At 40.6% G+C, this 12833-nt stretch overlaps 2 protein-coding genes across 2 annotated transcripts in view; one reads left to right on the forward strand and one right to left on the reverse strand.

Annotated features, from left to right (window-relative positions):
* Positions 1 to 12833, reverse strand: part of LOC146856132 (uncharacterized) — a 376777-nt gene that overhangs the window by 285226 nt on the left and 78718 nt on the right. The gene's annotated exons all lie outside the window — the stretch shown is intronic.
* The window catches only part of LOC146856133 (uncharacterized), a 40507-nt gene that overhangs the window by 17340 nt on the left and 10334 nt on the right, over positions 1 to 12833 (forward strand). Inside the window, exons 3-5 of the mRNA XM_085654176.1 lie at positions 1030 to 1104; positions 9394 to 9489; positions 11681 to 11770. Coding sequence (XP_085510302.1) covers positions 1030 to 1104; positions 9394 to 9489; positions 11681 to 11770 — 261 coding nt within the window. The remainder of the gene's footprint in view (positions 1 to 1029; positions 1105 to 9393; positions 9490 to 11680; positions 11771 to 12833) is intronic.

Raw genomic sequence — 12833 nt, forward strand, 5'->3', positions numbered from 1 at the left:
CCTGGCCCTCCTTAATAAATAGGGTAAAAGTTACCCGGTTTAACCGTACCCACCTTTTCAGCAGTTTTTGTGTGCCATACTGCAGACAATCCCACAGTGCCTTATACTCACTAAATTTAAGATGGAGACCCCATCTTCCCTTGTGCTGCACTTGTGTGCCTGCACACAGGTTTGGCCAGGGTAATGAACAGTCTCCTCCTCCTCTGTCACTCCAAACAAGTCCGGAGTAGCTTTTCCCGACACTGGGTGGGGTGCCTGTGTGACAAGTGGGACAAAAGAGAGGGCCTGCAGAGGTGTGAGCTACGTTGTTGTGTGACATGGGAGGTCCCTTTAAAGTGAATTAAGTTTGGAGGCATTGTCTAACTGGTCTTCCTGTGAGAGGAACAAAACGCCTTTCTACATGTCCAATTTTTAATACCATGCACCTTGCCTGGTGGGCTACATGACCTACAAAAAGGTGACTCATTAATATTTCAAATTGAAGTATTCTCCTGTCCAAAAGGCTCATTTGGTGGGTCAGGTTGTAGTTTTAAACTGCAGCTGCCACGCTGCATGGCAGACCATGGGGCAAGTTTGTCTTGTCTCGACATTTAACTTTCCGTGCCATTAGTATATTTTGGGACTCCATATGCTATGAACGTTAAATATGCCAATTAGAGATCAGCAAAGTTTGACGTTTTAGGGGTCAGTGCACATACATTAGGTTCTGGACAGCAGTGTACCAGTATGCACAGTTTCAAAACCAGCAATGGAATTCAGCAAAACAAATGGGCGTGACCATGCAGAAAGGGGCATTTTCTCACAAATACATTCTTCCTTCAACTACATGTGCTGCTTAAAACAGTTGGTAGATGGGATGTACTGTGGGTCTTTTCAAATCTTGAAATTTTCCATTATTGGAGCAGGGTGATCTGATCTCCACTGCACACCTGTCTCTTACATTCATGAATACATTCTTACTTTAAATATATATTTGTGTGAGAATTACTTTTACACTCCCTTGTATGACTGCAAATGTTTTCATTTCAGATATTTTTAAAGAAGATGACGGAACTGATTCCCAGGATCCACAGGAGAGACTTCAAAGCAGCAGCAGTCCCTTGAGTGAGTATAACACATCCCATCCTAGAATCAAGAATATTAAAACATGAGTCCGTGCCAGAGGAGTGAGAGACGGTGACTGTACTCCTGTGCTGCAGAGGGCAGTTTCTTTCGCTAAGCCCATTCTGTGTATCAATTTAAGAGGAGTATTTCACAGAAAAAACAATATTTTGCTTTAATTCCTAAAGAGAGTATTTCATACTTGACTCCCAAGTCACAAGCTCCACACTGTCTCCCCCATCCTTCACTTATCAAACACATATACAAAATACCTTATTAGTTTACTTACTTTATCTTATCCTAATTGTCTGATAACAGGAATTTCACCTATAAGGACCCTGTGATTTGGGGAAGAAAAGAGCCTTGAGATCTTTGGGGTACTTTACAGAGTCCTTCTAGTGTTCGAGGGAGCGTTTTTAATGTTTTTAGGGGCAGCTTAACTTGAGGTGGGGTGCACGGGAACGCTCCTAACAGTCTGTCACCTACATACAGACAGGGAGGTAGTCCGACAAGAAGGCTGTGAGGTGTCCTTTTATACCCTTTAAGACAGTGAGAAGTGCCTACAGCAACGTCCTCTCATGTCAGTCCTACCTACGTCAATTACACCACGGGTCACACATTTATCAGAAATGTTGCGCTTATTCTACCAAATGCGGAACATAGACCAGGCGAAAGGTTATGTTCTCAGGCCAAGCGCTCGTCTTAAGTTGCATAGGGCAAGCAGAAAAGATGTAAGGGAATTATATATATATATCTGGGTTGCCACATCCATCACCCTGGTCTAACGCTCTTGTGGTGGGAACTTCTCTGTTCTCATAGCCAGATGTACCCAGGATGTGGTGTGCTATATTTCGACAGGATAGAGAGAGCGACAGTGAACTTTGCACACAGGTAGGGTGGGGGCTATCCAGTCTGGAGTAGTGTGCCTCGCAGAGAGAAGCTGGCTGGGATTTTCAGTCAGACAGGCTTAGAGCCTGCTGTTCAGTAAAATGGGTGCAGAACTCTGGTCAATTTAACAAAGGCCTACAAATCAGGCAGGCAGGGCCTATGCAAGGGTTTCATATTTCAGGTGTGGGCAGAACGGGCCTGGGATACTATATGATAAAAATAGACCCTGCCTCATTCCCTCCTCTTGTTCATTCTTGAACAAAATCCTTACAGCATACCTTTCAGGCTTTTCAGGTATTTGGTAATGGTAGCAGGCTGCATTTAGTGTAGTGTTACTTCTACAACTTCTATAAGTGCTAAGTTATTCACATTCCCTGTTCTATCCTTGCTCTCCTTTTGCTAAGTCTGCTATTCTCAGGAGGTGCAACTGCTACGGACATGGTGTGCTGACTGACGAGCATATTGTACATTAGAACACAGCATGTATTTAGAGACAGGTATGACATTGTAACACATGCTGTTTTCTGTGTCGGTTGGCCGGTGTGTGCAAACATAACATCCTGCCCTGTCACTGTCCCCCTGTCCCGTCTTTATCAATGGCTATCTATTCAATTTGGTACAATATCTCCGTGTCATTTAAGCAGTATCTCAGGTATAACACTGTGATCACAATACACTATATGGAGCTTAGTCATTATAATGGCAGCAATGGGGGTCAATACTGCTAGTAGCACCCATGGTCATTTTCTCTAATTGTTCTGAAAGTCTTGAGGCATTGTTCCAATCGTTGGTACGTGTGGCTAGTGTTACTAGTTGGAAGAATGTCTTATCTTCTGCTGTACTTTTACTCTTTTCAAAAGTTTGCAGAGCAATAATGTAGAGCCTCAGTGATGATACAGAAAAAGTAACCGTTGGTGCCTGTCTTCATGTAATTTGAGAGGTTACTAGCACTTCTATTACTTAGGCACTTTCAATATGAAGAAAACAAAGTGATGAGAAAGGTAAAGATGTCTCGTTGTCACAACTTGCAGACTGAGGGGTTGGGGCATTGATGTTCCCAGACATTCTTTAGGTGATGTATCCTTGGGGCCCGCTTACACACTCTTCCTTTCTCTGCTGTGTGTAGCACGTGCAACCCTTCAAGATGAGCTTGCCATTCTCACTTGGTAGTTTCCTGTGGAACACATGTAGTTTTTGTGTAGCTCCTCGCCCCTTGCACAACCCCTCAATCACATGTGAGCTGAACACCGGTCCATTGTCAGAACCCAAAAACATAGGTACTTAAAAGCGCGGTATGAACTCTTTCAGGAGGCATTTGGCAATAGTTTGTACATTGCAGTTCTTGGATCGGTATGCCTCGGTCCATTTGCTGAACATGCACACAATAACCAACATGTACTTGTAGTTTGAGTAAGGGGGTATGTTGATGAAGTCCATTTAATGTGGGGAAATGAAGTGGCCTGGGCAGTGGAAGTACCCTTTCCAATGTAACCCTTGTACCAGCATTTAGGAAAACAGTCTGATCATTCCTTCACGTCCTACAAGTGATGAACCATGAAAAAGACGGGCCATGGAAGCAAGCATTATCGTTGGAAAACATATCTTTCCATTTGTGCCTATCCATATTCCCTCTTCTGTTTGCCTACATCCTCCCCTGTTCCCTTCTTCCTTTTCTTCCACCCCTTTCAATAATATACTTAGTCATAGTACATATCATCATCCTTTATCTTTATATCATGATATCATGTGTAGTAGAAGCAATCCGAACCATTGTGTACCTATCCCTCTGCATTGGCATATACTCCTTACTAAAGATCAGTATATAAACATAATATAAACATAATATTACTACTCTTTTATCTCATCCTTTGTAGTCCCTGGCGAATACACTGCATTAGAATGCATTTTAGCACATTCCACCGTACAATGTAATTTGTTACAACAATATTCTCTTCAACTCTGAAGAACCTAGAAATGAAAAACATTAATATACAATCACATTATTTCTTTTAGATACACATATAAAACAGTACTTCTCCTTGCACCATTTAAGTAGGCAAAACCCTTCAAGAACGCAATATACCTATTGCTATTCTATATATACATCTGCTTGTGAAGATGGCGGTGTTCCTGTTGCGGCTCATCACGGTCTTCTTCCTCTTTGGACAGTCAATGGAAACACGATGCCTTCTTCTCGGCAATGCAGGCAGATGTTGGTGAATAGACTAATACGTTTAACATGTCGTTTAAAAAATCTGTGTTCCAGGACTGATAGGTCGGACCTCAGGAATGATGGGGCCCTTCTCCTTCCGCCTGAGTACCTGAGTAGAAAGAAACTTCGCAGCGCATGTTAACTTATACAAATATATGTCTTCTTTCATAATTTCAATGTCACTGTTAGGACTAGTTGATGTGACTTGTACATATATTAATTGTTCAGTGAGAGGTATATGGGGCGTTAGGTGGTTGCCAGAACATTGTAATATTTGTGAGTGAAAAGAGGGCAATTCATAGGCAATAACTATTTTTCTTTCTCTTAATTATTTATTTCCCTCAATTGTGGCGCTTATTTTGCCTATTTTATTTTTAAGCAGTCCATTCAGGCATTGCTGAAAGTTGTTGCTGCTTTAATGTCATAATGGACACATGGTCCAGCTGTGATCCAAACGTGTGGGAAATTGTAGCAGGGCCTGTGGCATGACAAATCTTTCCTGTTGCAGTCTGCCTATAAATGAAATTTAAGGCATCTAAGTGTACTCCTCTGTTATATTTTATTCTTATTTATATTTTATTTCTAACCAGACAAGAGGTGATGAAAACAATAACATTGAGCTTATCTAAGCAAACATCCCGAAGACAGGAAATCCAGTACACTTCTTGGGGACGCAGGGAAGAACCTAATAATAATAATGTTGCAAAACCTCTAATCATCAATTCACTCCGAAAGCAAAAAAAGAACCAAAACATCGTACTCTAATAGTTCCCAGGAGATAGAAACATTTAAGGGAGACAAAAGCTCATAGTGGTCGAACTGTAAAATATATGCACCCACCACTAAAGTCTGCAACTGTACTTTTAAAAGACCTCTTTAAATCTATACCTATTATTCTGACAAATACTGAGCATTGCTTACTCCATGCATACTGTCCTTTAACATTGAAATCTACTTTATATCTGCACGTAATATTTATTCTTTTGTAGTTTTCTAGCACTGTGGCTTGTGTGGAGGAAGTTGGTGTGGTGGCTACCTGTGGTAATCTCTTCCTACGGATCTCTGGTCGTTGTCTCATATTTTGAAGGCTGCACGCAGCTGTGCATATCCGAAAACGTATTCCTCAGATCCTCACACACAGCTGCACTCATGGTAACCCTGAGTTAGGATGGCCTCTAATGTGTCATAATTCTGAACAATAATTAATTTAAGAGATGTCGCCAGTCAGTAGTGTTGCTTTCGTTCAGTTGTCATAGGGGAGCGAAGCATGTATATATATATATATACATACTCTGTCACTAAACTGCACAATGTGAAACCCGAAACACTGTATTCAATCTCGGCTTCCCCCGTTACCAAATTGTGTGATCCTAGGCAATGTATTTCTCTCGTTCATGCTCTGCCAACTATATACATATATATCTATGTATTTTCTTTTCCAGTCTCCTGATCGTTTCTAACCACAGGAAACCATTTCTAATGGCCTTCCTGCCTGGCCCAACGCCCAGAATCTGTGGTCGGCCAGGAGTGCTACTTCCAACGGCAGCCTAAGAGAAAGCCTATTAACCCTTTGTTACCTCGTAAACATGTAAAAACATGTGTTGTGTTTAATTGTACGCTATGCTGAATAGATCATTTTAAAATAATATCACTTTTTTTTGTAAAGCACACGTTCACTCAGAATGGCATTTTGGCGCTAGATAGCAGATCCTTATTGTTCCCTCAACTCAATGGTACTCCTTTCATCCATCTTAGAATGATGAAATGCCCAATAGACCTAGTAGCACATGAACCTGTGACCATCAAGTCAAACACAGGCTCCCACAAACCCAACCCACGTTCATTATGTGTCATGCACGTTGTGTAAACGCCGTATGTTCTAGTGCTTTGCTCCTAAGAGCCTACAATAATGTTTTGGACCTATAGATTGATCCAAAACGAAAATGTAGCTAGCGTGCATTCCACTCCATCATTTTATCTCCCCTCTTCTGTGCAGTTCTGTGCACAAGAAATCGGAAGAGAACAGTCTTATCTTGCTAATTCCAATCTTCTGTCTAATGTTCACCATCTGCTCTGACATTTACTTTGCTCTAAGTCTAGTGTCACTAACTTCCTTGGCCACGAGACACAATTTCGAAATCTTTTCTATTAGCTAACTCCAACTGTGTGCGCTCTGTGGCAGTACTTCCTGGATCTGCCCTATCATTCGGGCTGTTGTTGAATTGGATACAGGTAGGAGTAAATTATTTCGTACTTAGTTGCCTAGTACTGCAATATTTGGTGTAATCTTCAGTGAGAATCTAGCTGACCAGGTCGGCCTTTGCATTTTGTGTATTGAAATATGGATGCCTAAAGATATTCATCAGGTCTATAATGAAACATTATTTTATTAATTATAATTGGTCATCTAAATAGAAAGATATTCATATGCATTTGAAACTGAAAGTATTTTCTTTTCTGCCAGGAAACTATATTACTTATATTGATGGCATTTTTAGTCTTTTAACATAGAACATTGTATGTACTATATTAAGCCTATGATCCAAAAATATCAAAGGCAATAGCTCCATTTCACCTGGTATAACAGCTTCTATCATTGGGCTCTAGGCGGTAAGGAATGGCAGTCCTTGACCTCAACTTATTATGTCACTTTTTTTCTTTTGTCTGGCTGGTCTATCATTTGATGCTGGGCCAAGTCTAGGACGTAATAGAAACCAGAAAACGTAAAAAGGTTGCTGTGTGATATGGGCAATTAATGCCTGTGAAATCCTTCCTCCCCCTCTTTCTACCACTTGCCTCAATATTCAATTGGGAGGATCCTTTACTACGGGTCCAAGCACGCCAGAAAGGTGAGATGAGAAGCGTGAGGTGTGACCGTCAAGGAACTGAATGTACTTTTTTTCAGGGTGTAATGAGTGAAATAGGGGAGCCTATTTAAAACCGTGCCAAAAAGTACGTAATTAATAATCGTGAAGACAGCTACTTGGAAGCTAGACAGAGTATCCACTGGATGCACCGCGAACCAGTTGCGTGGTCTCAAATTGAACCTGTCTCAGTTAAAGTGGGTGTGCTTGCCACGTACCCAGATGTTCCTGCTGATCACTTCTCACTGCAATGCATAAGAGAGAAGTACACCCATGTATAAGATCTCCCTAATCAGTAGTGAAATCCTGTGATACCACTGTGAGAGAAAGCGATGAGAAAGGCCCATTAGTCAGATAAGAGAGGGAGAGACTCAAAATGCAGACTGAAAGAAGGAGAGAAATAATATATCTATTAAAGTACACTGCATGTAGCTGGAAAAAAAAGGCGGAAAACATAGGACACTTTTTACAATTTGGAGAGAGAAGTTGAAAGGCGTTGGCTGCTGCCAGGCCTGACAGAGGAAACCAAAAGGCGATGTGATGAAGGAAAGTAATACCCCTTTTGGAAGCACGCTGTTGAAAAAAGACACTGTTAATCTCAATTGCGATAAGATGCCTCCCATTCCTTACAGAATTAAACGTTCAAACAATACAATTTACACCAAATAGTTAATCAAAATTCAAAACAAATGTGAGCTGCCAGACGCAGTCCCATAAACACGTATTTGTGGCACAAAGTAGGAGACGCCAGACGCAACCTCCTGTCACCAAGTACATACTCCAAAATATAAATGTGAAGAACTAATTCAACAATTTGGTGTTGGTTGCTGTGCATTACGTGGTCAGTTATCTGAAAGTGACTTGTGCTAATGGAATGTGGTACAGCGCCACAGAGGCAAGGAGGGGCAGGGGGTATTGGCTGATCCTGGGGATGTAATTCTACAAGTGGTAATGTAGGCACTCGCACTTCAGCCGTTGGTGTGAAGATTACTCCTAGTAATTCCCATGCTAATGATATTACATTACCTTGGTAAGGCTGTAGTGGAGTTATTGTAACCACGTATTTTATTCATTGGTCCTAACTGAGCTGTGGTACACAAATCATGCGACCATCTTACTTATTTAAGGGGCTTGGGCGTTTAATCATGAAAGACAATTGACGAACATTTTGTACATGTGCTTTATAATAAAGAGAAAACCATGCATATACTTTAGTGTTTGGAACTTTTAAACAACAATTGCGTACTGTGGCCACTTGAGGGCGATAAAGCGCTTTCTATCTTATGCTTTACTAACCAAAAAAAAAAAGAACACAAAAAAAATGCTTTTAGCTAGCGAGAATCGAATAATTGCTCTTAAACATCCCGGGGAAACCACTTTCTTATCTTTTACACAAGCGGAAATCGTAAACCTGTTAGCTAGGTAGGCATAAAAATAGACCCTGCCTCAATAGAGACAGAAGGACAAGGAGAGCGAGTTTCAGAGGGAGAGCATTCTGCATGAAATAACCGCCCTCTAGCATGTTTATGCCACCCTGACCTGATGGTAGTCTGTGAGCAACTACATTTAGATGTTTGATCAGTTGCTATGGGGTCTATATTTTCTGGGCAGAGATTACACAAATGCGCTGGACTTTGTGGACAAGAAGCTAGGTTGTGGGCTCCACCCTTTGCTGGGCTTCTTGCTAGTGGGATAACATTAGCCACACCACGACATGCTCTGTCAATTTCAAGCCCAATACGAGGCAGGATGTGTTGGTGTGCAACCTGGGAGTAATATAGCAATGCCATTGTCTATGCATGAGAGGACAACTGCACAAAACCAGTATCCGTGGGACGGAAGCAGAAGAGCAGGTTGACACAGAGAATGTTAAGTTTATAAAACGTTGCTTTAGTAATGTCGTGTTAAACCACGAACAGTGCACGAAAATAATTAAGGTTTCATGTCTACTTTAAACAAGGAATTTTAGGACTTTTGACACAATGTTTTCCCTCACAAAGATTGTGGATGCATATTTGTAGGCAAGATAGCGTGGTGGGATAATGCATCCCGTGTAGAGATCTGTGTTTAAACAAAGGTTACAAGTTGTAAACTGGAATCCCACCGAGTCATTTCACTCATCAATATGAGGGTAATAACATGAGTAGCATTGAGATGATTAAGCATCAACACTCGTCATCAGTACCTACAGACAGCACCAGTTGTAAAGTGAGCAATGTTAGTGCACTTATAATTACCATTTTTATTATTGATCTCTTTTCTAGAGTAAATCCTGTTAATCCTTCTAAATTATTACCCTAAATCATGTTATTTTTGTTCTCATTTTAGATACCCCTGTTATCACATCTGTATTTTCCCTGAGTGTGAAACAAGAGGACGAGATATGTCCAAAAGAAGAACCAAATACTGAAGGAAAAAACATAGGTGAGCGCACTGTTTGGCATTTGTGAGAGGCTGGTGTATAGTTCAGTGATGTCTCAACAACATAAAAACGCGTTCTTCACGGTGACAAGGTCTCTTCTCTAAACCATGTGCCACCCAGTACGGCTTCCAATACAGAAATACTTTTGACTCCATCAACCACTGATGAAGTTTCACTTAATGTTAAGTTCGCTACTTTCCCAGCGATATTCTTTCAATGAGTTTGGAACAGATTTGTCAGAGTTTAATGCTGTAGGCACATATATCTGAACATGATGTGGTAAGTAACGTCCACCCCAAATTTATTTTAAACTAACAATGCTGCTACGGCTAGTTACACGTCCTCAGTACCTGCTAGATGTACTAAACCCTCATTTGAGCTCTATTCTAACTGTTATCCCATCTAGGTGAAAAATAAGTGCAGGAATACGATTCATGGAAAACTATGGGGACTTCTTTTTAGAAAACAGTTAGTCACACAAAGTTGGAACTGTGGTTCTGTTGAGCCCCTGTCTCTGATGCAACTTACTGTCATGGAACTCTTCTGACATCAAAAGATATTGACTTTGAAGGCACTTCACCTTTTCTTTATCAATCTGATATTAATTTATTGTAAGAAACATGGATGTCTAACATTATTAGACTGCAGAGTTGCGCCATGTTTTATTTGCCCGCCAAGCCTTCATCCAGGGTTAAACTTGGGGATGTGGTGCCTTGTAACCGGCATCTGAATCAAACTGCACGTGAATGGAGCTCGGTTCGATGAATCTCTGGCTCACATTTTAGTTGTCATGGTCTGTTTTATAGTTTGTCAACGACGTGGTTCTGATCGAGTCATTGTTAATACTTGTGTCCTCCATGCTGTCAACTTGATGGTCTAGTATTGAGCAAATTAAAACGTCTGTGTAGTACTGTGGAGATAATGACTTGGATTGTCAGTGGTGCATTTAATGTGTATTGTCGAACAGGATATTGCAACTGTTGAATACAGCTCAGCCCAGAAAATTCACATGCGTAAATTCGGTGCACCATACAGAGACGAATAGGTGGCAGATTGATGGATCTTATGATCCTGGAGGAGGCTAGGGGAGGGGGTTGGGGATATTTCTGGGCGTACAATACTCACAGGGGGCTCGGCATCCATAGTTGCTTTCACCTTCAAAGCTGGCCTCTCATTTGAGGTGCTCAAGGACGTCTGGCTCTCGCACTGCACTGAGAGCAATTAACAGGCCCAGTGTGTATATCCGGATGTATGACCTCCCTCCGTTGTACATTTGAAGAGGCGTGGCAGGGGAGGTAAGCTCCAAGACTCATTTCTTAACACGTCAAAGGAGCAGGCCCCTTTCAATTACAACTGGGTATTGTGTTTGGATCTTTGGCTCCATTTTATTAATAAAATATAATACAGTTATTGGTATTATCCAGGCTTTTAAAAGGATCTCAAAAGATGTTGCTAGGCATAATTTACAAAGGAAGGCAAGATGGTTGGGCTCTAAAAAACCATCTACTTCTTTGTTTTACGAAGAAGTGAGAGTTGTAGGGGTAGACTTTGTAAGAGCACCTACTGATTTGGGGAAACAGTTGTTCTTAGGAGTAGGAAACAAACAGAGGTTTGAACATTTTACCATGTGGAAGTAGTGCAAGAGGTTCTCCATAATTAAGAATGACCAATATAAAAAGATCTGGAGAATAGTGACCAAGGAACTCTTCCTCTTCTTTCTCCTCTTTTCCTTCTGCCTCCTCTTCCTTTCGTCCTCTTACTTTTTTGCTTTCCTCCTCCCCCGCTCAGAATAGGAAAAGAGAACAACATGACTATAATTTGATTGCTTGCCCCTTAACTGGTATCTGTTTAGCAGAATGTCCTTACTTGATATAAGTAAGCTTAGATTTTGTCGCTGCATTGTTCAGTTTTCTATAATAAAAAATGCGCTCTCCTAATTGGTTAAAAAAGTGTAGGAAACATGTTTGTAAATCACTATTGGTGAGATCTGGTAATTGTTTCTACAAGTGACTACATAACAAACCACTTATCCACATATGTGTAAATACAATTTCTGGCCAACTTATTTGTGGTTGATGTAATAGCTACAGCATATCGCAAAACCTCCCATGAACTTAAGTGGAAGTATCTGGAGTGAATGCCTTGCACGTTACCCTATAGTAAAATTAACTTCTATTGCTTTCCTCCTATTAGGTGAAGCTTCCTTTGAACTGGCATGTTTTGAAAACTGCAAGGGAGAAATGTGTGTGAAAAAGGAAGACGAGCTTGTGGAGAGAATCTCGGGTGAGCACTAACGAGGGGCCATTCAGAAGGTTATGAGCGACAGGATTTCGAGATTTGTTTATTCTTTCACTTCATATAGAGCTTGGAACAAATTATGCCCATAGAAAGCCTTTTGTGTAATTGCCTTGCATCTGCAAGATTTTATCACTCCCCAACATTTTTCTAGGCTGAAGTATGATTTATTTAGCTGAAAGTATATTTTCTGCCAATTCCAAGACACTTTCAGTCAGCCAGTCTCTTATCCGGGTTGGAGGATTCTGACCAGAAACAATTCCGCGGTGAATGGAGAAAGAGAGGTAAAATGTGCCACGCAGTAGAAGCAGAAAATGCCTCCAGGAAACAAATGCTTAATATTTTTAACACGAAAATAAAACGGAAAATTGGAACCAGTGTTCTAGAATCTTCACTGCTGAGCAGATATACAACTGAGGAATCAATCATAGAAGTTAATATAGATCCATTCTTTCATCTAGTTCTGAAAGAACAACAAAGTAAAACCTCAAAGCCATGCAAAAACCTGGTTAAATGAGGATAGAGGTAAAAAAGAATGATGGCATCTGGACCTCGATTCAATCAATACACATTGTGCCTGATTCCCAAAGGATACTCACATTATGATTCCCAAAGGATACTCACATTATTGAGTAAGTTTACACTTTTGATTAAGTTTACTGCTTTTCGATAGTCACGAACTGCACTTTTGTAGTAACTTACACTTTGTAGTAGGTCCTGCACTGCTCATGGCAAACCACTGGTACTGCAAAACCCTCTCGTAGAACGTAACAGAGGTAGGGACACCTCTGTTATTTTATAATTGAATAATATATATATATATGTACTATTTTTTTTAAATTAAATATATTTTTTAAACATCAATTTATATGTACTTATATTTTTTACTATTTTAAATAATTTATTATCATTTCATATGGGGTTTTATTTTAAGTCCCCTATGGGAGGGTGTTGCAGTACCAGTGGTTGGCCATGGGTAGTGGAGAACTTTCTACAAAGTGTAAGTTCCTAAAAAGTGCAGTTTATGAAACAGGCCCTTAGTTTTTTGCTG

The sequence above is a fragment of the Triturus cristatus genome, chromosome 4_1, assembly GCF_964204655.1.
Source record: "Triturus cristatus chromosome 4_1, aTriCri1.1, whole genome shotgun sequence".
NCBI lineage: Eukaryota > Metazoa > Chordata > Amphibia > Caudata > Salamandridae > Triturus > Triturus cristatus.